The sequence below is a fragment of the Anguilla rostrata genome, chromosome 8 (genome assembly GCF_018555375.3).
Source record: "Anguilla rostrata isolate EN2019 chromosome 8, ASM1855537v3, whole genome shotgun sequence".
In the NCBI taxonomy this organism is placed as follows: domain Eukaryota; kingdom Metazoa; phylum Chordata; class Actinopteri; order Anguilliformes; family Anguillidae; genus Anguilla; species Anguilla rostrata.
The window spans coordinates 31,926,383-31,954,272 of NC_057940.1; the positions used below are offsets into that span (position 1 = coordinate 31,926,383).

General features: G+C 48.8%; 1 protein-coding gene across 6 annotated transcripts in view; it reads left to right on the forward strand.

The window, feature by feature from the left end:
• The first annotated feature begins 666 nt into the window (after positions 1-666).
• Positions 667-27,890, forward strand: part of LOC135261421 (dolichyl-diphosphooligosaccharide--protein glycosyltransferase subunit STT3B) — a 70,106-nt gene continuing 42,882 nt past the window's right edge. For 5 of the 6 annotated variants that reach the window (XM_064347709.1, XM_064347708.1, XM_064347711.1 and 2 more), the window contains exon 1: positions 668-1,176. In XM_064347709.1, the coding sequence (XP_064203779.1) occupies positions 926-1,176 (251 nt within the window). In that variant the 5' untranslated portion in view covers positions 668-925. Of the gene's footprint in view, positions 1,177-27,890 lie in introns of all 6 variants that reach the window. The other variant, XM_064347705.1, reaches the window with a different exon arrangement.

Consider the following 27,890-nt stretch of genomic DNA (forward strand, 5'->3'; position numbering starts at 1 on the left):
TTCTCCCTTATAACCAGTAGCCTACTGTTATTACTTCAGGTATAATCACAGAAGCGGAAAAAAGGAAAAAAACAGGAGCACTTTTTAAAAATGAATTAGCACAATCTGTAGGTTACTTCTTTCCCTCCAACAACCAGGAGACAGAATACACAAGTGCTTGGCGTCTCCTATTCACATTTACCATGGATTTTTATCTTGGCACAGGTTCAAAAAAGTAATCTGTCCCATTTTTTCCATGCATGGATCTAGGATTCTGCCGAAAATTACAGTCTGAAAAATAAATAAGATAAATAAGATAATTAATAAAATAAGATAATTAATAAAAAATTAATAAAAAAAATTAATTGTCGTTATTTTAGTTTTCCTTTTCCATGTGTCAACTACGCTGCCTTTTCCATTTATTTTATTTTTTTTATGTTTGTTTCTAAAAATGTATTCATTTAACTGGTTCAGAATTGTTGAAAGCAGCTAAATTGAAAAAGTGTATGATAATCTTGCGCTGGATGATGAGTTTGGCGAGTAAATGTATTTTCTGAAATAGTGCTCCCTCATTGGTAAATAAGCACTGTCTGTCACGATGTGCTTCGCTGGGATTGGTTTTTGAGGAACCAACCGTGTATTCCTCCCCGTTGTACCTGTCGCACTGTGAGAGGCTAACGGCTCTTCCTGTTGGCCCGCCCATCTCCACCCCCCACATCTGAGCAAGTCATTCAGCTTGTGCATGAGTGTCAGCTCCTGCCGGGTGTAATGGTACTCTGCGGAAGCCGTTGCTGCAAATAAATACCGGTGGAGTTATCAAGAGGATTAGGGGAAGAGGGCCACATCGAGCGACGGGGAGCTGCGCAGGGTTTGTAGGAGACAGGGGAGCGCGTGGCAGGAGAGGGGCTCTCTTTCCTTCCATAACACACCGCTTATCGCTTAGAATATGGCGGAGCAGCACACAGTCACCGACGGCAAGCACAAAGCTTCCACGAATGCCGGGAGCACGCTTCTGGCTAATAGTCGGCCCAGCGCTGGAGGAACCAGAGGAAGCCTGTCGGGGGGACTGACACAGCCGGCGGGATGGCAGTCGTTGCTGTCGTTCACCATACTCTTCCTGGCCTGGTTGGCAGGCTTTAGTTCGAGACTGTTCGCAGTGATTCGTTTCGAGAGCATCATCCACGAGTTTGACCCATGGTGAGTTGCCAGCTTGTTAACGTTAGTAGCGAGCCAACTACCGGCATGATGTTTGGCGAATGGTTAACCCAGTATGGGTTTGGGGTTAATCTTTCATTTTGGCATACAATGTAACGTTCCCACAATTACATCTCATCGCCCTCAAGTAGCTATCCAGGATGCTGTAATCCTAACGTTAACTTGAATTGATGGCTAGTTGTCGATATATGTATCATAAAATAACGTTATATCGTACATTGTCTATGTTCGTCCAGTTAACTTGCGCTAATAACCCGAATGAATCCAGGTTTGATTGAAGCGTTTTGTCTGGCGCGATTCACAAGCTTCGTGCCGACGTAGCTTGCTAGCATAGCTAGCTAACGTTGGCAAGTTAATGCGCATCCATTCATTTATGCGGGAGTCTTGGCTAACGTTAGGTAGTTTTGATATGCTGCCTCACATTTTTTTGTTTCCATTTGCTGCGCCTGCTTAGTTAAGTAGTTAGACTAACGTTAGCTGTTGTGGGAACGTTATATTGCCTGTAGTGTTCGATATACCAAACCACTTCGGAAGCAACTGTTTTATCTCATAGAAGTAAGCGCACTTTGTCAAAGAATAGCGTGGCTGTCCTGATGTCAGTGGCGAGTTCAACCCGGAAGCCGAAGGCAGTATGACTTGACGCGGTCTCTAGTCTAGTTTATTACCACTATTCCTGTCCTCGACTGACGTTCTTATCTGCCCTAAACTGCGTTCAGTTCCGAGGTAGGCTGAGATGAGCATGGGTTGTTATCCAAGTAGCACTAGGTAATTCATTAGCAACGAAGCTAATGAACGGCTTTCTCCCCTTCCGTTCGTTATGAGTATGCAATAAAAAGAAAATGCACGTGCATAACCTGCAGGCTAATGAGAAGACCCCTTAGTTTCCAGCCTAATAATATTCCCCCTTATTCTGTTTCCCCTATTAACAGCATCATGTTTTGGGAATAGTTGAAGTATTGCCGTTTTACAATTTTGGCTACAATCTTTAGTATTGGTTCTATATATGGGTAGTTAATAATGTGTAACTGCTATACTTGAAGCTGTGCTAAATAGATTTTTTTAAATATAGAATTGTGTGTTCTGCTGGCTGATTTGGAGAAAATGGTGTGCATTCAAAAGGAGAGAATCGCAAAACATGGTGCAGAGAGCTTGGAGGTGAATTCCAGAGATCAAGGTTTTGAAGTGTGATTGACAAGTTACAGACTCCCTCATCAGCGACATTGCCATATCTCCTGCATCTTTTTGTATTTGAATGCATCCGCGTTTAAGAAGAGTGCGTATTGCATCCAGCCGGGAGGAAAGAATCTCTGCAACACCTGGCAGTTTAGATTCCTGATCCTTACAGTCTTCTTAGATGCAGTTTCAGAGCTACGTTCTCTGCAGCTGAATGTAAAGTAGGATCAATCTGATGTGTCCAAACTGCAGTATGTATTCTGTCAACGTTTGATAAAAGCGGTTTACTAACCTCTTTCCTTAGACCAAGGTCAAGCATAGGGATTAATGCTCAATCTCAATAGAAAGAGTTGTCCCAGACCCATACTGTCTTTATCAGACAGTAGACTGTAAAGTCTGGTGACCAGCAAACACAGAGTAATCATTAACCACTGAAGCTGTCACTGCTGCATAGCAAATAAGGTTTTGCTTAGCCTGATTGTGAGATTTCCATGTAATATGAATTGAGCAAATAGTAAGGAAATAGTATGGAATTGCCCTTTCAGAGCCTAATATTTATACTAAGTGTTCATTTATGCTTTATGCTAAATCATTCATATTTAAACTGCTGCTGTTGCCTTCAGTGTACCCCATCACACAGCTGTTTCATTGTGTTGTTTTCCAAGGCCAACATTATGAGGGTAAACAGTGTGACCCGTTTAACCCGATGAATCTAATACACTTAGTAGAGCTGAAATACATGATTCATTTTAGTGCATGGGAGTTCATATTCAGTTGTTCAACGTTCAGCAGTGAGCGCACATTGCTGCATAACAAGGATAAGTAAGAATCTCCCGAACTTCCACGAGTATTCAGTTTTTCCATTGTTTGTTGGAGACATCTACAAATAAACAATGCAATTTGGACTATTGTTGTGTGACTGGCCAGAGCTCCGGAGCCCGTAATGGCCGTAACCCCTGAGCTGGGAGCAGGCTTCAGAGCCGCGCGCAGTCCCCCCTGCATGCCCCGCCGGCGGCGCCTGTGTCTGGTGCTGCGTGCGGGGCGCGCGGCGTGGGTTCACCGCGCGAGTACGGCACGCGGCACGCTCAGCCGCTCCTCAGATTGGGCTCCGCCCTCTCCGGTCGCCGTGACGGCGCGTAGGCTCGGTCTTTTCTCCGTTCAGCGCGCGGGAGTGACAGCCGGCGCCGTTTGAGCCTCCGCGCGCGTTTACTCCTGTCAGCGCATTATACCCCACGTTAATGCACAACGTCACAACATAAGCAACGATCGGGCAGCTGCGTGCTGTGTCGGGTCTGACTTGTCGGGGAAACGAGGCTGGTTTTTCAGGAAATAATCCCGTTGCTCCGCCCCCGCCCGTCCAGCTCCGCGGCGGCGGCTCCAGACGCTCGCTCGCTCTCTCCGCACATCTCCTCATCTCCCGCCTTTGATCTGCGGAGCTGCGTCTGCGCTCGAGGAGAGCCCGGCGGATTCTGTGGCAGGCGACGGGCCCCCGCGCGGCGCGGGCGCAGGATTAAGCACATTAACCCGTATCGATCCGGAGGAGCGGGAGCGGGAGCGCCCCCGTATCCCCCCGCCCCTGCTTTCCCCGGGGTTTTAACACACACCCACACGATGGAAAAGGTTGCTCTGATCCTCGCGGGTCCTCCGTGAGAAACGCGGAGCCGGGGAGAGAGCACAGAGCCAGCGGCGCTCCCGGGCCGAGCGCTGAGCTCTGAGCTCTGAGCGCCGAGCGCTCTGCAGGGGTGCAGCTGCGGCCGCCTGCTGCGATGCCCATTTTACCTGTAATGCTTCACTTTTAGCAGAAGGAAGGATTGTGCTCATTTCAAGCTGCTTTAACCAGGAAATCGATCTTGAGAAATTTTAACCGCTTCGTGCAGTGCCTCACAAAGACCAGAAAAATACATTTTCTGAGAAAGTGTCAGCAATGCTGATGTGTCCCTAACTTTTGTGAGCAATGAAACCTGCCGATGGTGCGATGAGGGGTAGTCCTCCTGACCCTTTAGTTTGAAGGGCAGCAAATGAATAAAACGTAACTCTGGGCAAGCGTTTGGTTGGCCGTGCTGTCATTGCTGTAATGAGGAATTGTGATGAGGAATCTTCCTGGTTGTGTGGGAGAAGAGCTGTGGTCCAGTGCCAGCACAGCCTCTTTTAGTGTTCCATGAACAGATCACAGCCCAGCCCTGTCCCCTTTATGCACGAGGAGCGACAACAGCTGCCATACACACCACTGCTCTTTTGCATGCTATCATCCTCTCACTGCCACCCCCTGTAAGGAGTTGATATCTGATGCATTACTAACACCTAGTGTAATAATTGCATAGCCCAGGTTTAAAACAAGCTGTAATGATAACATTGCAGGGGTGAAGATGCGTCTGTGTTCATAATTGCCATGCACAATGGTGTATTTTGAAAGGCCATTTTGAGCAAGTCACAAGACCGTTGACAGCTTGTGCTCGTTTCTTCCCAGCGTACCGCGCAGTACTGAGACTGGAGGGAAAACATTTCAATGGATTCTTTTGTCTCATTGGGGGAACGGCGTGGATTTCGTTGAGCTGGAAATGCTGAATCAGGCCGTCTGTGAAGTGCTCTTTTCTGTGCGCATAAGTGAAGGTGTAGTAACGTTACGTAACTCCTGATGAGCCGCGAGCCTGTCCGCGTATGACACGCTTACCGGCGGTGCCCTGCTCTCTTTGTTCCACTGCATTTTATTTTTTTTTTTGCATATTCAACAAAACAGATTTTTGCCTGAAAATGTGCAGGCCGACAGACCGTCGGGCACACGGGGTTTCTAACGGTGTCGGTTACGGGCGTCCCTCAACAGCGCTGACAGGAACACTTAGTCTAATGTCTTCTGAGCAGCTGAGCACTTTGAATTTGCAATCCCTCCTTTTTTTTTCCCACAGCAAATTTTTTTCTTTTTGGCAGCATTAAACATCAAAGCGTGTGAAGATGCAGTGCCTCCAGTTTTGTTTTTTTTTTCTTTCTTTTCAGGCGGTTTTTTTTAGGTTGAGAAACAAAACGTGATTCATACAGGCAGAGGAGCACAGATTTGGCAAATGCGTGCAAAGACTGAGATTGCTACTGCATCATAGCACGATCATTTTATAATATTTTCGAGGTGATAATATACTTATATGTATAATATTTTCTGCACATTTTGTATTTACTGTTTCTTGGATGACTACCCTTGAAATAGAGGGTTATATCACTTACGGCCATTATCAACATTAGTAGTGTATCTGACAGGTATAATTTAAAAGGCATACATAATTAGACCTTGAAATTAACTTGACGTGTTCTTGAAAAACCTGAAGAGTGTCAGTATCTTCTCATAATGGGGGCAGCATGGTTGTGGAAGCAGGCTTGTGAGCGGCGTGTCGGTTTCTAATCTCTGCTTTGTTATTGTGGTTGCACCCTGGAGCCGGGTATATAAATGGAGCCGCTTCGGTAAATATTCTGCCGTATATCTGGGTAATGCGGAAAAAATATGAGGTGCCCTGCGCAGGAGCATAAATAATGTAGCGCGGCCCCTGGGAAAGTCTTTAGCTGGTAATGCTAAACCGGCGCAGCTGGTGACTCTCGCCGGGTGCACACAGAGCCCTGCCCAGAGCCTCGCGCAGGGTTATCTCTGTCCCAGCGGGGGGTGCTTCTGTAATAAAGGCGACTGCAGGTCATTTCACGCTCCTGGTGACTCCGCCTCGGCGCCGGAACGGGCCGTCTGTTCAGGTGCGAGCGGCGGCAGACGGTCGGCCCGGCGCCCCGGCAGCGCGCCAAACGCACGGGCCGTCGACGGCAGCGTCCGCTCCGAACGCAGGACTGGAAACTGCTAATGCTGTCATACCTGTACAGTGCAGGGAGGGGAGGGGCCACACACACAGCAGTGTTTTAGCATGGTTTTGAGCCGGGGGTTAGGCGGTTAAGCGTGTATTATTGGCCTCCGTCGGCTGTCCCCTGGGTAGCGGGCGGCTTCGGGCGAGCGTGTGGCCCGTCTGCCCGGCGCTGACGGATACCTCCCCTGGCTCTGGAGCGCCGGGGCTGGAGCCGAGCGGTCAGCATGGAGCTCGGGGCGGAGGAGAGCTTCAGGAGGAGCGCGATAAAGAGCACTGCCTGCATGCACAACGAGAGGGAGAGAGGGAGGGAGGGAGAGAGAGAGACAGGAAGAGCAAGAGAGACAGGGAGAGCGAGAGTATTACACACACAGCCTCCACCACCACAAAAGACCTTTATCCTTTTTTTTGTTGTTTTTTTTTCTTTTGTTTTCTTTTTTCATTCAATTTCCCTCTCGGTTTTTGCGGAAACACTTAAATTATGAATGCGGGCGATGTCAAGGGCTTGCCAAAACAGTTCCCCGCCAGGGGAAAAAATAACGTGCGTGCTCGAGGGCCACATCCACTTCCTTCACACAAGCAGGCCACTCTGAGTAGTTAGAAGAGCGCGGGGGGGCGGGCGGGCGGGGGGGGGCGGGGGGGGGAGTACGGATGCTGATGCCAAGCGGGAGATCGCTGACACGTCCTTCTCACCTCCAGATTAATTATGCATACCTGTCCTGACGGGCTCCGGGTGTCTGGCCGATGCGATCAGCCCCCCCCCCCCCGAAGCTCAGCGACTCCAGTTATCCAGCCGTAGGCTGGCGGTAGTGGCGGGTGACGGAATAGAGGAGTATTTATTTATGTGATTAATCGCTGAGCGGAAAGGTCCCTGCGGTTCTGCCACCGTCTGTGCGGTAGGGACAGCGCTGGGGTTTTTTCCCTCTTTTTGGTGCGATCCAGAGACAGATGACAGGGAGAGTAATTGTCTTTCAGAGTTTACTGTAGGACTGTAAACCTGTAGAGCTGGGAAGGCCCACTGATTGCTTCACTCTGTCAGACTCCCCTCTTCCTCTTCTTCCCCCGGTAGTGCGGCGTGAGTGCGGTCCTTCTGCCTGGTTTCAGAGCTCTCTCTCCCCCCCCCTCTCTCTCCCCCTCCCTCCTCTCTCTCCCTCTCCTCTCTCTCTCCCTCTCTCTCTCTCTCCTCTCTCTCTCCTCCCTCTCTCTCTCTCTCTCCTCCTCCTCCCTCTCTCTCTCTTCCTCTCTCTCCTCTCTCTCTCTCTCCTCCTCTCTCTCTCTCTCTCCTCTCTCTCTCTCTCCTCTCTCTCCTCTCCTCTCTCTCTCTCTCTCTCTCTCTCTCTCTCTCTCTCTCTCTCTCTCTCTCTCTCTCTCTCTCTCTCGCAGAAGAAAGGTGGCGCGGTGCGATGTGCGGCGGAGAGTGCGTACGCGGTCTAGTGAAAATAACCCAGGCAACCCGCGGCGTTTCCATCGCCCAGATCAAAAGTGAAGTTTAAGGGGGAAAAGCAGTGATTGGCAGGTTATCATCTGAGGGATCCAGACGTAATGGCTTATTGCTGTGCATGCTACTTAGGGCATTATAAAAAAGTTCTTCACACGAGTCTCTCAGATGATATGAACCATTGAACAAAGAAATCCCACCAATCGATCATATCGACCGGATTTCCATGGCCCTGCTGGAGCGTAGCGTAGCATTTGAGATGAGCCCGCTTGTTCGCGTGCACGCGGCTTCCCTCGCTGCCCCTCTCACCGCACACGGAGACCACGGCAGGCGGTGCGAGCCCCCCGCTCTCTCAGTGCTTTTTGCAGTGGGTTTTCACATCTGAAGGTCATGCACTCTCTCCCGAACCCTGCAGGAAGGTAGCTCAGTGGCAGTCAAGGGGCTGGTGGAGAGCAGGAGGCTTTAGTTTTAACCATTTAAGGTGTGAGATCACATACACGATTAGAATGTTCGGTTGAGAACATTCTAATGCTGATGTTGCGATCACTACTGGTAACTGAAACTGCAGTTCTAGAACACTGAATTTTGAAAAACAAAAAAAAACAAACAAAAACAGAACATTCCAACAGGCCTGCTCTTCAGATGTTTAAACCAGCTGTCTTCCAGAATGGTTCATGGCAAGCAGAAGACCCAAGCTAGGTCAATAAAACAGAAAATGCTTCCGAGTGCGCTCGTTGTATTATTAATATTTTTTGAGAGAAAGATGAGAATTCCTGTGCGGGTTGTTTTTATGTTCAGAATTGAAATTTTTAAGACCATATGGTGCGGAGCTGTTGTGCGGAGATAAACGGCTTAATTTGTCATATGGCTGCGCGCTTTAAGCTTTGCGTGATCTGTGGGTGTGCGGGATAAAAATAAAGTTTGCTTCAGTCTTTGAACATCGTCGCTCGACTGTTAGAACTGGCGTGCCATCAGGCGGCAGCCCACCAGCCAGGCCGCCGACCCACGCCAGTGCCCGCCCGACCGCGAGGCAGATAAGGCGAGGACTGCGCGGTGCCAACCCGCTCGGCCGGTTTGGCTCGGCGCCTCAGTACTGCGAAGGCATCTGTCCCTGGACGCCCGTGGCCAAAGGAGGCCAGCGCGTCCTCAGCGACCTGGCGCCGCGTGGCGGATGCTGTTTTCCAGCCTCATCATCAGCCTGAGCGCTTGCTCAGAAGCGGCTGACACGAGGCGCGCGCTGGCGGTGGCAGCGTAAAGCCCGACGGTGGTGGAGAGGGAGGATGCGTCCGCCAGGCGCGGATAGACGGGAGACGACTTGGCTGCGAGGCGGCTCACGGGCAGGGTGACAGCCGGGACATGAGAGGAGGAGGAGGAGGAGAGAGACTGGTAGAGAGAGAGAGCCTTCTGAAAGACGGCCGCGGTGGATTGGCGGGTGGGCAGTCGCTGTAGGCGGAGAGGCCTGTCAGAAGCCTGTCAGCCCCCTGCGCTCGTCAAACGCCCCTCTGAGTGACGGGCGGCCGGCGCGGGGCAGCCGGGGCGGGGGGGGGGGGCTGGGGGTGGACTGGGGGGGCAGGGCAGCGATGCTCACAGCAGCCTGTCCCATGAGATAGGCGAGAGCGGAGCTCACACTCAGTTTTTGAAATGCTCGGGGAGCAGCGGTGCGGAGCTGAGCGGCGGACGGCCCTGTCTGCAGGTACAGTCCTCCAGACCTCCACAGGCTCCGCCTCCCGCACGCTAGCCACGCGCGCTAGCCAAACTGTCACCCTTTCATTCGTTTGTGTACATGATACGGCACGATTGTCAGGCTGCGTTCACCCGCCTAAATTAGCCAGCCTCGCCCCCTCCTGCCCCCCCCCCCCCCCACACTCATTGCATATGCGGATAATGTCTGGTAATCATGGCCCGGCCCGCTCTACGTCTCACTGATGCTTATCGTCCGTCAGTAAGTAACAGACTTAATAATCTCTGAGGAAATTGTGTGAACGTGGCTCAGACAGCGATAGGGTCTACGCACGGTGCGAAATATCTCCTTAAGCCCCATTTCCAACAGGCACGCTGCTGTTTCCATCCACGGCTCCTGCCCGTGTGGCGCTTTTCAGTGGACTGATCTGGCCCGCGCGTGCAGTGAAATCCTTCGCTGTAGCGACGGGAGGAAGGCGCATCTGCTGGGCTTCCTCTGAGGGCGTGTTCACAGCTGGTCACGCCGCGATCTTATCAGACCCCTGCCGATTTCACCCGGCGCGCCGAACGCGCGTTCGAGCGCTGCGCGTCAGGAGCCGAAACGCCGCCGCGGTCCCCGCGGTAATCTCTGCCCCGCGCGCGGAAAACCGCCGTGAAGTCAAAGGGAAAGAATCCCGGGCCCTTCCGGGAGGCGGGCTGTCACGCCCGGTTCTGTCCCCGCGCTGGCGCTGGCTTGGGACGGACGTGTGGATGTTCTCACAGCTCTCTCTCCGCTCTGTTCTTTAGGCAGCCGGGCGTGCTCCGCCTCCTGAGACCTGCGCGTGTGGGACACGGCTGTTTACCACACCATACTGCTGCAGCGAGCGGGCAGACACTGTGCTACGCCTGTGATTGGCCCAGATTAGCCAGAAATATCTTCACATTATTACGTAATGCATTAGCCTAACGTTCTGCAAAGGGAAAAAACAAAGTGCCTTAGATTTGCCAAGCCACTGACCTGGGGAAGCCTGGCCAAGATAAAGCTTTTCATGAACTACAGAGATGTGCAGTATTTGTGACTTTGTGTATTTGTAACTTATTTAATGCAAAACAGTCTCTATTTGGTGGGAAGGCTAATCTGATATCGTGACTAGCTGACCTGTCCCTCACATGGGGTGACCCACGTTTGTGTGTTAACTCAAACGTGGTTGCAGTGACCGAAGACTTGTGAGACTTCCTGAAACCTGTAATAATGGCTCATTTGAGCCAATCAGAAGACTCTGAGATAACTGATTGATTAATTGCACTGAATGGCTCCACCCATGAAGGAATTCATGATGGCATCACTCTTTAGATCATTAATCAGCAGTTAGTAGGCTATATACTGTATGATAACTTCTATTCAGATGCACCGTACATAGTTTTGAAATGATTGGAATGTTTACCCTTATTGTAAAACAGTTGCCTCCTTAAGATTGAGCAATGGAGTAGTATTTCATTTTATTGTAGGCTGTATCACTAAGGTGATCCTGCTTTCCCTAAATGCGTATTGATTGAAAATCACTACACACATCGGGTGTAAAATCTATACAAGTGCATTGCACACAGCTATTTGCTCCCAGAGTTATCCCCTTGCAGACAAATAGTAGCCTATTTCTACTCATTTAATGATTTACTAAGCTGGAGAGGAAACTGGTCCTGACCACTTTTTCCTACTGGAAAAAGGTTCCATGCGGCGTTCCACTTTTTGTTGTGCCGAAGCGTGTCAGGTCTGCTCTGCTCGCTGGCATTAATTGCTCTTACCGGTACAAAGCTGTGGGTAGCATTGGAAAGCTGTGTAATTGACTTCTTCTGTATTTGATCTGCACCAAAAAATAGGCCTAGATGAAGGAGGAAGACAGTAGCATGCCAGTCACAGCAAAAGGTGAATGGAAGGAATATAGTTTTATAGCCCTACACTGTTGCTGTGGTCAGCCTGTTATCTTGACCTGGGACATTGTGATTGGCGTTATGTAACGCTGTCCTGGATATTTCTAGTGTAATGGAAGTGCACTTGAGCTGTGGAGCAGAAAATGAATATGTAATGTGTGAGGTATGAGCAACCCAGAAAAAGGGCTGGGAAATTCCAACTCTGTTCGTTATTATTCTGGGAATTCATTTAGCCTAGCCCCGCCTTTTCTGTGTTGGAAACGCAGTGCGTGTTGTCTTCTTGTCTGGCTCTTGATATTTTAGAAGGCCTAGAAGTAGACCCACGAGTAGGCCTGTTGATCGTAAACGTCTCACCTCTGCAGGTTTGTATTCCGCTGAACCTAATCAGTATACAGTATACATGCACTGCATTATCACATTTTCTGCTTTGAATGGCCAGTAAATATGCCAGACACAATGAATGTTGTCTTCCTTACACTTTCACTCTCTTTGATGCTTTCTGAATTGCAGACGGGCAAGTCATGGAGTCAAGATGTAAAGCATTTAAATTCATGAAGCCAGTCTTACCAGCAGGTTGAAATGACTTTTCAGGCTAAAAGGATGCAGCTTTTTCAGCTTGTTCTTGAGTCGCTGGAAATAGCTAAGGTAAACAATAACCCAAGTGAATTTCATTTATTTGTTGAATTCATTTAATTTATTCCATTGTGACATCCGTATGCCATTATCATGAGAGACAGCGCTGTAAGACTGACATGATAGTGAATCCTTCACTCGGAACATTCACTCTGTCTTTCACACTTTTATGTTTTGAATATTTAATATCCCCCCCCATTTAATGTATGCCTTGAAGACCCTTTTCTCTCCCTGCTTGTAATATGTCTTTTGAGCCCTTGTCTGATACATTAATCCCCTGTGGAAGATTATGCCGCTCATGACAAAGGCTGGACTTCAAGGTTTTCGAGTTCCCCTGCGGGGCTTTGCGGGGTAGGAAGCCCGCTGCGCCGGTACGATCTGAGCTCTCAGAATGACCTCGCCCTGGTTTCTCTCTTCGGGTGGGCGCGGGCGGGCGGGGCGGGGCGGGGCGGAGCTCCCGCTGTGAAACGCACGCATCGGCAGTCCTGGGGGGGGCGGTCTGCGCAGACGCGCGCGTTTGAAGCGAGCGGTTCTCCTCCTCTGAACGCTTCGCCGTGCCGCTCCTCGCGCGATGCGGATCGGCACGGGCACGGGCGCAGGCACAGGCACGTGCACGTGCACGGACACGGGCACAGGCACAGGCACGTGCACACTGAACTTATCCGCGAAGCGCGGGAGGAGCTCTGCATTCTGCCGCGCTCAAGTCTCACAGTACAAACGGCGCTCACCATGGCGACAGCACTCCTTTTCTTTTGAGGAGGGGAGTGAGATGTGTGTTTAACATTTCAGAGACTCCCCCTTTCTCTGTTGCCCCCTCCAACCCCCCCCCCCCCCCGCACAATACCCTTCAGAGATGCCGCTAAGTATGGCTTTCATCATTCCACCTCTCCCAAGCCAAGTCTTAAAAATAGATCTTTGAAAATTAATAAATAAAATACATTTTCCGGCCCTGGCTTCAATTTAATTTGTCCTTGAGACGGAGAGCTCAGCGGGAGAAGAAGCGATTTGCCTTCCAAATGCTAATCAATGTCCAATTTCATAATCCGCCTCGTATTCACTGATCCTTCTGTTCCAGCCCACGTAGCCTGGAGCCCTGACCCTTTTCATCTTCCCTCCTTTATTTATTTTTATTTGACTTCCTGTGTGTGAGCGTGTGCGTGTCTGTTTTTATGTGCGTGTGTGTGTGTGTGTGTGTGTCTTTTTGTGTGCGTGTGTGTCTGTGTGTGTCTGTGTGTGCCTGTTGTGTGTGTGTGTCTTTTTGTGTGCAGTGAGAGACAGAGCTTTAAACACAGGGGTTTAAATCAGCCCATTACCAGCTACAGCAGCTCTCTCCCCCTCTCTGTGATTGGTGGAGGTAGATAAGGACCGCTCAGGGCTGCACAAGTCAAGCGGCTCTGAAATTGCCGTGCGTCCACCGGCGGTGATTGACACGTTCCCGAATTGGCGAAATTGAAACACTTGACACCTGATTGATGCGGCCTGCTTTCTCCCCCGTCTCCCATCGCACACTCCCTCCCTCCCGGTGTTCATTATGGGCTTTAAAGCACCTGTTCACAAATCAGCGGTCTGACAAGACCGGGGCACCGCTGGCCCTCGGCATGAATGAACAATGAAATGTCATAAACATCTTAATAGTTTCTTTCCGCCAGTAATGCGAAAAGGCAATTTGCTACCGGTGCATTTATGCAAACCGCTTCGACCTCCCCGCTCCACCCTGAGCCGCTCCCGCTTCGCCGAGCTCCGTCCTCCTCATCACGCGCGGGGAGAGCGCTGCGATCCCCGCGGGCTGCGCTGAGCTAGCACGTCTGGCCTAGCGTAGGGCGTGAGCAGCGTCGGCCCGGCGGCGGGGTGGATTAGCCGGCGACGCTCCGGACGCGTGCTCACAGAGCGATCCGTACGGAGGCGCGTGACTGACAGCCATCGACTGAGACCTTCCCCCCCACCCCCCGTGTGAGAACAGTGTTAAAGTCCACGGCCGGGTCACTGAAGGAGCCGTGCCAGGGTTGAGACAGAGGGCCGGGGTGCACCGGGTCCTCCTGGATCCCTCCGGACCACGGCGAGCGGCTAGCGGCTAGCGGCTCGCTTTCCCCTGCCGCATGCGGAGAGGGGGGCGGACTGCTCCCCCAAACTGCTCCTCTGCGGCAGCTCCTGCTGTAAAGCGCAGTTTACCCACACCTTTAAACACCTGACTGCAGGTGCTCCGGAGCTGGGCCAGCCTCGGCCCTGCGTCCCCTTCACCAACTCTGCCCCCAAGCATTTTGGGAAATGTTACCCCCTGTGCAGATCTGCAAAGCTTTGTATTTCAATTTCTCTCTTTACAAAGATGTTTTTTTTCTTTCTTTTCTTTTACATCCTCGGTAGTTAAAAATAATACAATGGTTTTAAAGCGGAGTGTGCATTCACATGGGGGGAGGAACTCACAATGTGTCCTCACAAAGATTAGAAAGAGGCATTGTGTGAGGAGCTGTAAAGAGCCATTGTGTGTGATATTTCCCATTGTGGAGTCTTCAACCTGTAACCCAGAGCCTTTTAAGGGCGTGTCTCCAGCTGGCTCATCCTGGCGCTCGGGCGCCCTTCTCGACCCCGCGTCCGAATCGCCCCGCTTCCGGGACTCTGCGTCCGGCGCTTTAAGAGCGGAACGGACACGCGGGCCCCGCCCCGGGGCAGGAGAGGCGGCCGCGCCTGGCCCACCGCCCAAGAGCCCAACCTGTTACTGTCTGTTCCTGGAAAGGGGGGGGAGGAGGGGACAGAGGGGATCGTGAGAAGCACAAGCTTGGCTTCCTTGATCCTGATAAGAATAAGTCAGCTTCCTGTAGAGGGCTCAGTGCTCTGACCCCTTCGCCTTTAAAACTCTGGGGTCAGATGTGGATCTGAGAATCTGCGTTGTGTACTTGAGCTGGGAGTTTCGCTGCTGGGCGAATTGGCGGCAGCAGGTGAGGATTCTTTCCCTTCCCTTTTGGGACAGTCCCTGGGTTTATCCTGGGATTCCAAAACATTGAGAGCTGCTCGTAAAAGGTATCGCTCGACGCTCTCTCTCATTAAGGGCGATGGCTGTGATTCACGTTTTACACATGATCAATTTATACAGCTTGATACTTACCGAAGCCATTTGGATTAAGCGCAAGGTGGCGACGGCACTGTTCTGCCTGGGATGGCAACCGCCTCCTGGTTTATACAGCTCCTTCAGGAGTGCCTTTCGCTGCCTTCCTTGTTCGGGATGGAGCCATTGCATTGCAGATGAGCACCTGTTGACTTATTTTTCCCCCGTCTTCAGGCCCCCCTAGGGTGAAGTGAGTTGAATCGGTGGAGGAGGGGAGTGTTTATGATTCATGCGGCTTGAAAAATCATTTGAAAAGAAGTTGCGCCCTTCAAATCAGTTGCAGTTTTCCTGTCTCTGGTTTGTGGTGCTTCTTGAGGAATTCTTGAAGAAGAGCCCTTACCTCCGCTTTGGATTCAATGATTTATTCTAATAATGGACTGTTCCGTCGTAAAGCCTGAAAGCATAGTATCTTTCTCTGTGGATGTCCTACGTGCTTCGTGAGATGCTGAGGATACTCTTTCTTGAGTCTTGACACTTCAAAGAAACTCTACTGGCACTTTTGAGATCCTACAAGACACTCTAGTTGTTAGGGGTGGACATGGGTACTCAAAAGACAAGGACTGTTAGAAGTATGTACTACTCGAAAATACTTGCTTGAAAATACATTCAAGTCAGTTAACAGTTTTAGTTTCAGCTATTATTTTTACATTGCAGCTTTAGCAGTTCGCTATTTTATGCATTGTAATGTTAGCTTCTGGCATAACTGCAGTCTGCATTTCAGATGCAGTTATGATTCTAAAGCATGTAGGTTTTCAATATTATTAGCATCGTGAAAGATGCAGGCAATGACGTGCATGTGAAGTCCCACTCGGCTACCCTTGAGTCACCCTTGAGAATTTGAATCAACATGGTGGCAACATGAATAGGATTTATAATGAAAGTTAGTGGTTTTCATTAACACAACATCTTGAACTCTTAAAGGACTGACAGAACTAATATATAATATATATATATAATATATATATATATATATATATATATATATATAATATATAATATATATATATATATAATCTCTGACTGACATCTCTGCTTTCCCCCCCATCTGGTATATTGTTTTTGCAGGGCACAGATGTGGGTAATTTAAAATCTAAATAAGTCATTTAAATATCATTAAATGCTATTGCTAGGCCAAGTTAACTTGTTACAGTTACGGATTATCAAAGAATTGAATGATTTTATGTATATTCATGGCAATTTATCATTCATTTTGTATTTTTCATTCTAATCATACAAAATGTCCTGAAATGAACCACTTTGTGCAGATGCCAAATCTGGCCAGTCCTAGCCCATTTTGGGGGTGTTCTATTTAAGGCTTTATAACTCCAGATGTGAGCATCACAGAGACTTGAAAAATGGCTTAAATGAAGCAAGACACTTGTGCCATTTACAATACCAATTAGTGTTGGATTTGTTTATATTCATAATTTAGGTAGAACTAAAGTGTCACAAATGCAATTATCTTTGAAAAAAGATATAAAATTTAGTTGTTCTCATTTATTTTGAGGTAAAATTGAAAGATCACATATATAAATCAGGGGAAACTATACATATGTGTATACTATATGTCCTGGATCACAAACTCCTTGAACGCGAGTGTGCAAAATCTGAGGGTGAAATGTGGAACTGCTAAAGATCTATGAAGCAAAAAGTAGTTTACTTCTCCAATAGATTGTTCCATTTAAAGACAATAAATAACCTCTAAATCTTCAAAGGGACATCTTTATGTGTAAAAACAATGGTAAGTTTATATATTTATTCCATGTATAGTCGCAGATATTTATAGTAGAATGGCGCATTATAATTACATACAAATTCCTCTTGTTTGTTTCTCTATTCAGTGAACAGCATTTTTCACTGCTGTTTTGGCATACCTTCAGGCTATTGTTGGCAAATGCCCATCTCTACGAGCTATTAGTGTGGTACTCCGAATTTAATTTGTCTTTCCTTATTGTCACCTCGACCTTGTGGTCTCGCTGTTTTAGATTGAACTGACCCACGCCTCTTAGAGATTACAGGGGGTTTTTTTTTTTGTCTGCCCCCAATTTCCAGTTGAGTGGTTTGGCTCCTCTCCGGTTGTGGGAGCTTTAAACTCAAGTTAAGGTGTCTCCTGAACTGCCATCTCACTGACGGCAGGTTTCCTCGGGGTTTTATTCTGTGTGAAAGGGAGATAATGTGTAAAGGTGTTTTATTGTGCCAGCTTCTGTCATCCCCTGGCTGTGTAGGGCTCATCCGGCACCTCAGCTGCTCCTCTGCTAGAGATGAAAATGAGCGGCTGACATCTCATTAGCCCTCTGATTCCCTGCCACACACTGCACTTCATCAGAGAGAGAGAGAGAGAGAGAGAGAGACTGGGAGGGGGAGAGACTGGATGAGTGATGGGGGGAGTGAGACAGTGAGAGAGAGAGACAGGGAGAGGGAGAGAGAGACAGGGAGAGCGACAGACTGGGAGAGCGAGCAACAAGAGCAACTGGAAGCTGGGGAGAGAGACAGGGAGACGGGGTGAGAGACAGGGTGGTTGACAGGGAGACAGACAGGCAGACTGAGTGACAGACAGGGAGACGGGGAGAGACAGACTGGAAGACGGGGAGATACGGAGACAGACGGGGAGAGACACACAGACCTGTGACACAGCAGAAACGAAGGATCGATGGTGCGTCGGCAGCCTTCGGTATTGAAGCAAATGGACTGGGCTGCCGTCCCCATGGGGACACATCCAGTAATACGCCACTGCTCATGTGTGGATTGCAAACAGCCCGCCTTCTGTTTGAGGAAATATCCACAGCAGTCTGCCATCGCATCCCCAATAAAGCACTGCTCCCCAAGCCTCAGCTACGCACCGCTGCAGACCGACTTTTATGTTTGCCTTCCACCTCGCCATCCATCGCTTAAAAGCAAGCAGAAAATGAAGGATTTTTTGGGTTCCTAGCTTATATCCTCTGCCCCAAGGAAGACTGCCCTCTCATCCTGCCTTCTCAAATAAACACATAAGGACTTTAGTTGCGTGGCCACTCTTGTTCTCATAATCGATTTTCATCTCATTGACGGAGCCAAGCAGTGTGCCTGATCACACTTCATAACGTGCCGAGAATTGGATTGTGGATGAAAATGGAAACTGAAAGATTTTCAGCCTGTGCTAAAATCAGTGGCACTGCACTGGGAAAGTTCTCTCTTGTTATTTGCCCTACAACCAAACCAAAGGTCAAAACACGGCTTTCCAAAAAGTATGAAAAAAAAGTCTTATATTTAAGCAACAGGGGCGAGAGATTAGCCTACACTATTTCAATGATTAAAAAAAAAAAAGTCAAAAAAATGTTGACTCTGGGAATCCGATAAAATATTCCGCCCTGGCGTTACTGTCGGTGGATTCGGAGATATGTGGTGTGTTGTTGCTGGAGGAGAAGCCTCCCCGTGGACCTGAAGGTAATTCTGGATGTATATCGTTTCAGCTCTCAAAGGTCACCATCCGTCTTTTAATAAGAATTCTAGCTCTGAATAGAGAAGTGTGATATCTGGCCCGCGGCTCTGTGCAGCCAGCTGGCTTGCCTGTGATCGGCTAACACCCCTCACCTCTGCGACCCCTTCCGCCCAGGACCGCATTCAGAGCTGGGCTCTGCCTGGCGCGTGGGCCTGCAAGTGTTCCTCTGCACTGCTTGTGCTGATCTCACTGCTGCCCATCTGATGGCCAGACCCCGCACAGATTCTCACTGGCGTAGACCTACATGCTAATCTCACTGTCAGTCTTAGTCTGATTATCATTATCACTGGTCTGGGAGAGACCTGCACAGTGGTCTTACTGTCAGAATCTCCTACACTGATTATCACTAGAGAGACCTGCACACTGGTCTTACTGAATCTCACTGAATCTCCTAACTGATTACTCACTGTGACCTACACTGCATTCACTGAGTCTTACTCTTACGTTAGAACTCCTACACTGATTATCACTAGGAGAGACCTGCACACTGGTCTTACTGTTAGAATCTCCTACACTGATTATCACTAGGAGAGACCTGCACACTGGTCTTACTGTTAGAATCTCCTACACTGATTATCACTGAGAGAGACCTACATGCTAATCTCACTGCCAGTCTTACTGCCTTACACTGATTTTCACTGGGAGAGACCTGCAGGCTGGTCTCTAACTTTTTGAATCCCCTACACTGATTTTCACTGGTACTGGGATGGCAGGTATGCCCCATACCTATACAGCATCAAGAGTTTAGCACTTTTCAGGATTTCCACAGTGACCTCAGACTCAGCCCCTAAGAACATCAAATTATGTACCGTCCAACCTCATGTGAACACAGAATTCACAAACAACTTCGGTGATATAAGATAAACAACGGTCGGTTTGACAATTCATGGCCATTTAACTTTATAACATTATTTCCTTATGCAATATTGATATTAAAATGATCAGAATGTTCAATACTGTCAAAGTGAGAGTCATATGGATTTCATGACAGCAGATTTATTGATTTTCTTGTTTTTCTCAAATTAACCACTGCAGCATTTCTACTGTCAACTACTTTTTAACAGCCTACTGTAGCTACCTTGCCAATTACATTACAAAACAGGCATTTAGCAGACATTCTGGTCCACAGCAACTTACACAACATTTTACACAGCATTTACATTGCTTCCATTTATACAGCTGGATATAGCCTACACTGAAGCTGTGCAGGTTTAGTACCTTGCTCAAGGGTACAACAGCAGTGTGCTGCCTGGGAATTGAACCCATGACCTTTAGGTTAGAAGACCAGCTCCTTACCCATTATGCTTCACTGCCGCAAATTCCACCTTTTAAAATGAATGATAGCTAGGTCTTTAGAATATACACACATACAAACAATTAGTAGGTCTATTATGTATACCCATTAAAAACACTTACCATAGTCCATTTAAAAATATGACAAACTCATTCATTTATTTGTAATTCATGGTAAAGGAAAAATTACTGTGTGTTTGCATGTATGTAGGTGTCTGCATGTCTCTCTCTTATGGTTTATACATTTAAATGCTTTATTATTGTCAGTTACTCATAACAAAAACAGTACAAAAAGAAATATTTCAACAAAAAAACTATGGAAATGTCAAGTTATTCATAATTACAAAGCACTGTCTGTAAGTCATTAATTAAAACTTGCAAAATGTAGGCCTGCTGTTGTAAGTATTCAGTTACAACAATATTGCCTATTTTAGCTCACACAAATGAAACTTCCAAAGCAATGCTACCCAATGTTTCCTGAACTATTTCATGTAAATTGGCCTTGTGTTTTCTTCCTCTTAGCTTTAGATTTTTCACATTTTAATTAATGACTTATAGATAGTGCGTTGCATGTGTGAGTAACTTGTCATTTTTGTACATTGAAAGTGTGGTTTTTGTTGAGCTGGACCGACACACTGATCTGAGGTGAACTTTAATCTCGCTGCCAGCCCCAGGTTCAGCGGAAGGCGTCACGCTGGCATTTGGAGCCAGCTCTTTGTGTGTGTGCAGGAGCCATCCTCTTTGTTCAGCCTGGCTGCAGTTCTCAGTACTCTGTGGCCTCCGCTGCCACCTGTCTCACTTTCATGAATAGCCAATTGAAATCAACTGGTCCAGATTAATTCCTTTGCTCTCAAAACGCCGTTTTTGCCATTTGCATTGGTCTTCAGGAGGGCCTTACTGCTTGCGTCATTGTGTTCACTGTTATTTTATGGTGAGAAAAGGCTGGCCTGACTGTTCATCCGTTGCACTTGACCTGCGTTTTCTCGCTGCTGAAAGGGGTTGTTTGTGCGAGCCGTCTTCCTGGTCTAATCTCAGCCGCAGGGCGCCCGCCCGTCACCGTGTCACACAGACGCAGAAGCCTTCGCCGCCGCAGCTTTGGCCTCCGCTCTGCAGCCGGAACTCCTCGCGGCTCAGACGTAACTGCCGCCTCTGAAACGGGGCCTTAACTCAGCGGCACCCGAGTCGAGGTCGCCTGAGCACCGCCAGCGTCTGAGCGAGCGAGCGTTAATGTCTGCCCGGAGGCGAGCGCCGAGCCAGACCGGGGAAGCGTCTCTGTCTTTCAGTTCCTCCTCCTGCCGTCGTCTCTCAGGGCCGGCTGCCGCACCGCAGATCGAGGTTTACTGCGAGTGTCTCCTTCAGAGCCCCGACCCGTTTCAGAGTCCCGTCTCCAGCGCTGTGGAGGCGGCCGCAGCCAGCCCTCCGGACAGCTGCACCGTTTCTCTAAGCATGAGCTCCAGACCCGCACGTCTCGGGCCACGCGCCCGTTGGGGGTGCTGTTAGCCAGTGGGGGAAGGGGGGGGAGGGGTGCAGATAGCAGGAAGCAGTTAGCGTAATTGCGGGTTGTGTTAGGTTCGAGATGCGCGGAGAGGCGCGATGGTCCTTCAGAAGCTCTCTGTGAGACGCACGTGAAGAACACGAGGTCACGCCAGCGAAATCGCTCGCGCGTTGGCAGAGCCGGCCGCTGTCAGGCGCGGAGTCAGCTGGCTGATGCCCTCACGCCCGCGTCCGATCGATCCAAGCGATGCGCGTATCGGAAAAACCGAGCGGCGGAGAGTCCATTTTCCTCCGCCCGCTGTCATTCCTCGGCCCTTGGGTGCCGCGCGTCCCCTCCCCCCTCCACGGCTGATTTATTAGCTGAGCGGTGACCCTGTCCCACGCCTGTCTGTTTGGCACAGACCGCCCTTCACTCTCAGTGAAACTTTTCAGGCCGCGGTGGTTCTGGCGCAGCGCCCCCTGCAGGCCAGGCTGAGCCGCGGCTTTTCGTTTCCGCGCTCCCGGATTGCCGCCGTCTGCCTCCGAGCCCTGGAATCAAGGTGTAGGGTTGAGGCGTCTGAGGTGAGGATTAATTGGAGTGGAGACAAAGGCTCACAGTCTTTTTGTTTTCTTCTGGAAGTTTCCGGCGCGGGCTCACTCGGGTGCCTCTTTTCCTCCGGTGAAGTCAATTTGCACATCATAAGGTCTTATAGCACCCTCCCTATTTTTTTATTTATTATAATTTCTTTTTTTTACAAATGCGGTTGTTTTCCGAGTTGTGGATCATCACGGGGAAGCCAGCTTAAAGCAGGATTTCTGCATTTTATTATGTTTGAAAGGCTGTCAGCCTTCAAGATGATAACCCCGCTGCCCCCCCCCCACCCCGCCCCAAACAACCCCGACACCCACCGGCATAATCCCCCCCCCAATCCAGTCTGACTGCAGCCTTCTGAAGCGGTGTCATATGAGCGGGGTTTGATGTTTGCGCTCGAGCAACGCGCAGACTTGCTGCTAATTATCTTAATATCCCTCATTGAAAAATAAAACAAATTTGCTGCTTGAAGTGTTCCCCCCCCCCCCCCCCCTCACCACAAATCTTGTAATGTGTCTCCAGGCACTCCCAGTAAATATTTTGATAAACATTTAACTGGTTTGTTTACTTTTAATTTGCCTTAATTGACAAAAAAATGAAGCGGGTGTTTGCGTTTCCGCCGGTCGCTCTGTGTGACGCATCTGCCGGCGGTCCTGAGCAAAATGGATGTGTTCAATCGCGAGGATATTTAATCATCTGAACTTTGTTTGCCAAAATAGGCGCTTAGTATTCACAGAACATTTCAATCCGTCTGCCAATTAAGTGCCTCATTTATTCCGGGTGATGTCCTGATTATATTAAAAATAGCATCTTAGCAAACAGGCCTCCAAGATCCTCTATCCGATGTTCGTAAATGCGTTTGGACACCCGTGCCTGCGCCCCATCGTTCATTGCGGTTCGACGGAGGTTCTAGACGCACGTTCGTAGCAGCGAATTTATTTGAGCATTCTCGTGCTCACTACAGGTTGATCTGCCACTGATGGAATAATTGAATTCCATATTTATTCTAAATTTCTCATTTCCAAATGAATTACTATTAACAGGGTTTTTAAGAAGTGGAGCCAATGGGCCTATATTACGAGTGAGACAAAGGAAGGGAAAGAAACTAGTTCTCTTCCTTTTTATTTATGTTTATTTGTTTTCTTATTCAGCATCTATTAATGTTCTTTTAATGTTCTTTAAATTGGGCTGCATTATTTAATGAATAAGTAATGAAGTTAGGCAGTTTAAAGGAGTCGGAAGATTGGGGTGTTGCGGCGTGTCTGGGCGTGCCGGTGAGATTTGAAACTGCGGCACGTCTAGACTCGATCCTTAATTGAAGTCCCGCATTTTACATTTCAGCTGAGACCAGAGCAAACCCGCATCCTGCTGAAGTCCGAGGCGTCTGCTCGAGTGAAACCGCAATTCCCTTTACCCTCAGCCGGGAGGAAGTTTAAAGTTCGCTCCAGTTATGGCCCACATTACCGCTTTGCCGCGCGCGTTTTCAAAAAAAAAATTCCAACAACGTTTAAGCTCTGTGTTGTGGGCTGGGGGGGGGGGAAATGACATTTATTTTGGAGAAAAGGCTTGGCAGCCATATTAAAAATCTCTCTCTCTCTCTCAAGCGTGGCGTCTCCCCGGCGGGTGCCGGGCGTTCGGTGAAATACGGGGGAAGCAGGCTGCCAGACACGCCGCCGCTCTCAGACCAGACGGCCATTACCGGAGCCTTTCTCCGCGCTTGGAGTCGTTACTTCTGCTCGGTGGAACATGTAGCCCGGGCAGCGATTGGCTGGAGAATAGTGATTAAGGAGCGGACCTGATTTGAAGACGGTGTAATTAGAGCCCCAGGCGGGCGCTCGGCTGTAAATTCCGGGGCTCTGATCTCCGAGCGCGGTCGCCCCTGTGCCCCCCCCCCCGTGACCGCCTCCGTCCCGCCGCGTGATTGAGGGTTTCGATCCATCACGCCGTGAAAGCAGACCCCAAACAGACCCGCGTGCGTATCAGCGCTGATTTACGGCCTTCTCCCCGGTCTGTGTTGTTGTTTACGCGCCCGGGCCCGTCCGCGCCGCGGGAGCCCGCTCAGGCCTAGCGCAGGCGTCTCGGGACCAGCCCGGGGATCGCCGGGAGGTGGAAGCGGTGCGCTGTGGGTAAGCGTGAGAGCCTTGCAGAGCACGCGGCCGAGCCTGGACGGGGGTGGTGCTGGGTCCCCCTGGACGCTACAACCGGTGTTGACTGGGCCCCGGCCCGAGCCATCTGTCTGGCTCTGTGCCGAGCCCTCCATTTTCCATTTTTATAGGTTCTACGCTGCGGCCTGACTGTGGGTTTGAACCCAAAGCTGACGGGGCACAATGCATATTGAGCGATAGACCGTTGGTGATGCATGTTCACAAGCCTTTCAGCAGGTGAATATAACTGAGGCCTGTGGTCTTGTGGATGAGGCGAAATGAGCAGGGAAAGATTTCACAAACCATTTCCGTCGGTTTCTGCACCATCTACGGAAGGCTCTGCATGGGCTTATCTTCAGGAATGAAGTCATCATCCTTTACAAAATATGTCGAATCTGGCCATGTTGCAAATCTGGGGGAATGGTTGCTTCGCAGCCTGTTCTTGGGTTTATCGTCTTTTTTGCATTTGTTCCATGTTGCTGACTCAGCTGCAGAGCACTTCTGCTCTTTAGTGTAAGCTGAAGTCCTTTGGTGAAAAAAAGATGGGAAATCAAGTGTGTCTGGAAGGTTCTATTCAGAGAGTAGAATGTGTCTGCCATCAGATGCCAGAGATGTATATTTTTCAGATAAAGGCAGTAGCTTAGAAAGCTGAATAGGCCCGTTTTTTTACTAAACTGCATGAATACCTTATCACTAAAGATGCTTTTCGTGTCTGTACCAGTAGCCGTAGCACTGATGGGTCTCCACAGTCTACTCAGTGTTGCACCATTAAAGCTTGTCTTTTGGCTAGAGACCTAGCTCTGAGCTATCTGAACTATCCACAGCACTTCTTTTTAAGTCTGCTCAGTGGTGGGATTCAGACTCCCGAATCCACTTGTGCTTAACTGTTTTACTGAAGCAAATTATTGCAGAAGAGTATTGAAGAATCTGCACTGGGGTCTAGAACCCTTTTGGGTCGTTACCCATTTCTGCTCCCTGGCTGAGAGCATGAGGGCACCCAGGAACAGCTCAACCCCTCCCCCCCCCCCTCATCCCATCCTGCCCTGCCACCCCCCCCCCCCTTCCCCCGTCATCCCGCTGGAAGGCAGAGGTTCCGTTCCGCTTGTTTGAGCCTTTCCCAAAGTCAGCTCTTCACAGTCCAGTGGCTGCCCAAGGCATACAGAGGAAATCAGCATATGAGACTGGGCCAGAAGGACTTCATGCATGGAATTCATGATTTTTTTTCCTGTTAAAACAACACTTATTGACCTTTCAGTGTGTGCATTGTGATAATTTTTTTTTATTTCACAAGAATGTATGTCGGTTAGGGAAATAATGCTGAACTTTTTTTAACTGAGAAAATGATAGTCCTTATACCGCTTTAGAGGTTAGTTTTGTTAGTGTGCATAAAAACTTGGATAAGGAACCAAGTTCCTTCAGATCTAGTGTTTTCATACCTCTTCTAAGCAAGAGAAGTTATTCCTTTTCACTTCAGATTCAGATAACCTCATTGTTCATCACATGACATGATAGAAATTTGCCTTTGGTAAGAGTTCATAAAAACACACGCGACACTGGCTTACACAAAGGCAAGCTATTGATCAAAGGTAAAAACACAACACCACGTGGAAAGCAACTGAGACCGTTAGAGCAGGTGCAGAAAGATGCAGAAAAGTGCCGACTGGGACGTTCTGCGTGAATTTGGAGATTTTCCGATTTTCCTTGAACTTTCTAAAAAGAAACTTCCTATGGAGAAGGGATGTAGCTATTTAAAAGCTGTGTCACAAATAGCCTACTTCTAATGAAAATAGCAATTTAAGTGCCCGTTTTGGGCATTTTTGTGTGTTTAACACATGCAATTCTTTGAGACATTTTTGTATAGTCATTTACTAATTATTTCTTTTATATTAATATTTCGAAAGCACTAGTTAGATTTTTCTCATCTTTTGATATGTTCTATAAACTATTGTAAGCACGGAAAAATTTTGAGAGGGATCTCTGGTACTTTTTGTGCTACATTTTATGTGCGGGGGGAAGTTAAGCGTATTCTAATCATCTTAGTTAAATGTAATCCATCCTATTAAGCCAATTAAATGAACACTGATTAGTATTAAAGGAAACACCTGAGGAAAACCTCTGGGGGATTTAGCAATGCAAGTGTGTTTGGAGTCTTCAGCCATACCTCGACTAGACCTTCACACCGAAGCTGCTCTGTGACTGTGGAAAGCAGAATCTGACTGGTGTGCTGTTCATGTATTTCACATCGGCAGAACGGGAGGATGGACAGGCTTTTCTGGAAGATCGATTCAGTGCTGCCAAGACAATCACAGGCCCTCAGAAGCTGCATGTATTCATGCCAGTGTCAAACGCCAAGCTGCCGGTGAACTGTTTACTCAGAGAGCAAGGAAATCCCATTGCGTCTGCATCGCCTCTGTAGATCTGGGCAGGCCCGCACTTCAGGGGAAACATTAGGGGAGTCCTCACTGCTGAGTATGATGGCAAGTGGGGGCTTGGCTCTGTCCTAGAGGTTGACTGTGAAGAGAAAGTGAGCTTTCTCTATCCAGCTGGACCATCATATCCAAGAAAGGATGACCTGACCTCCCTGTGATATCTCAGGACCAGGTTTTTGACAGACCCTTTAGCAACAACAGGAAGAGCGTACCCTTTTTCAGAAGATATGAAGAAAGCCTCAGCTGCCTCGCTCAATCGGAAAACCTAAAATGGACCCCTGGTTGCCTGCCTGATACCCCTTAGGAAAAACATGCAGCAAAACAAGATAAAATGGGAGAAATCTCCTTTTCACTTTGTTATTTGTGAATGAATCATATTTTTTTCTGTTTTCTGTTAAAACATATTTTGTTGTTTGTATTATCTGATGCACTCTCATAAAATGACCTGTAGCTTGGAAAGAACAACATAGCCTATCAAAAGATAAGAAAAATTAAAAAATGGTACTTTTGAATTCAATTCGACTAAGTTTATTTCTTATTTAAAGTGTTGGTCGCCCCCGTATCTGCCGCTCTGCCTAGGTTTTGAGTTTCCCCTCAGAGTCCGGGGCAAAGCCTGACTTGTGGGCGCATTAAATGACCCTGTGATGTACAACTGGGTCGTTCTAAGCAGCCAGTCGATGAAGGCAATGGTGAGCTGCTTTTTTGGAATTTCATGAAATAGTAATGAGCTGTTTATATCTACCCTGTGGTTAAGCTGTCCGAGTGATTTAAGAGAGAAGTTTTAGTTTTGTTAATCAACTAAATTATTTAGCCGGACTATCAGTTGGTTGGAGAACAAAACCATAATCGGAGGCAGTTAGCATGAAGTCACCCAGGGGCGTCGTACTTTTAATAACCCAAAGCGCTGGTGGTGAAACTGCCTTCATCTCTCGTGTGCTGCAGGACCACTTTATCCGCCATCGCAGTACTTAAGATGTTAAGAACTTTGAAACGATAGCATTAAGACATCCGAAAAGATTATTTTTGCATCCAGTGTGCTTTCTACTGGCCGTAATGCCCTGTGCTGTGGAGCTGTGGAGGACCAGGGGCAGAGGACCAGGCCTCCTGGGGACGGAAAGTTCCGGGGCCGAAGGATGAATCCTGCTCTCAGCCAGTCAGCAGCTAGGGCCTTCCACAGGCTCGGGGGTCCACACCTTATATGGCCAAGCCCCGCCCCTGCAGGTGTGGACAGGGCAAATTGAAGGAACCTCCCGGGCTAGTGAGCCAAGCAGCCAAACCTTGCTGTTAGGGCAGATGTTCTGCACCGTTTCCTCAGTGCCCGCTCTGCTGCAGTGTTGTGAGAACGTCGAGACATTTTGCAGGACTGCAGCACACCCGCAGTAGCTGTTCTGCTGTAGCCCTGTCTGCCATCGGAGGGGGGGGTAGGTGGGCAGCGGAGGACGTTGGCCCCCCAGCCTCAGCCGGCTGTCCCACGCGAATGAGAACCAGCCCGACACGCCCCGCACTGCAGCAAGCGGGCCGCTCGGAG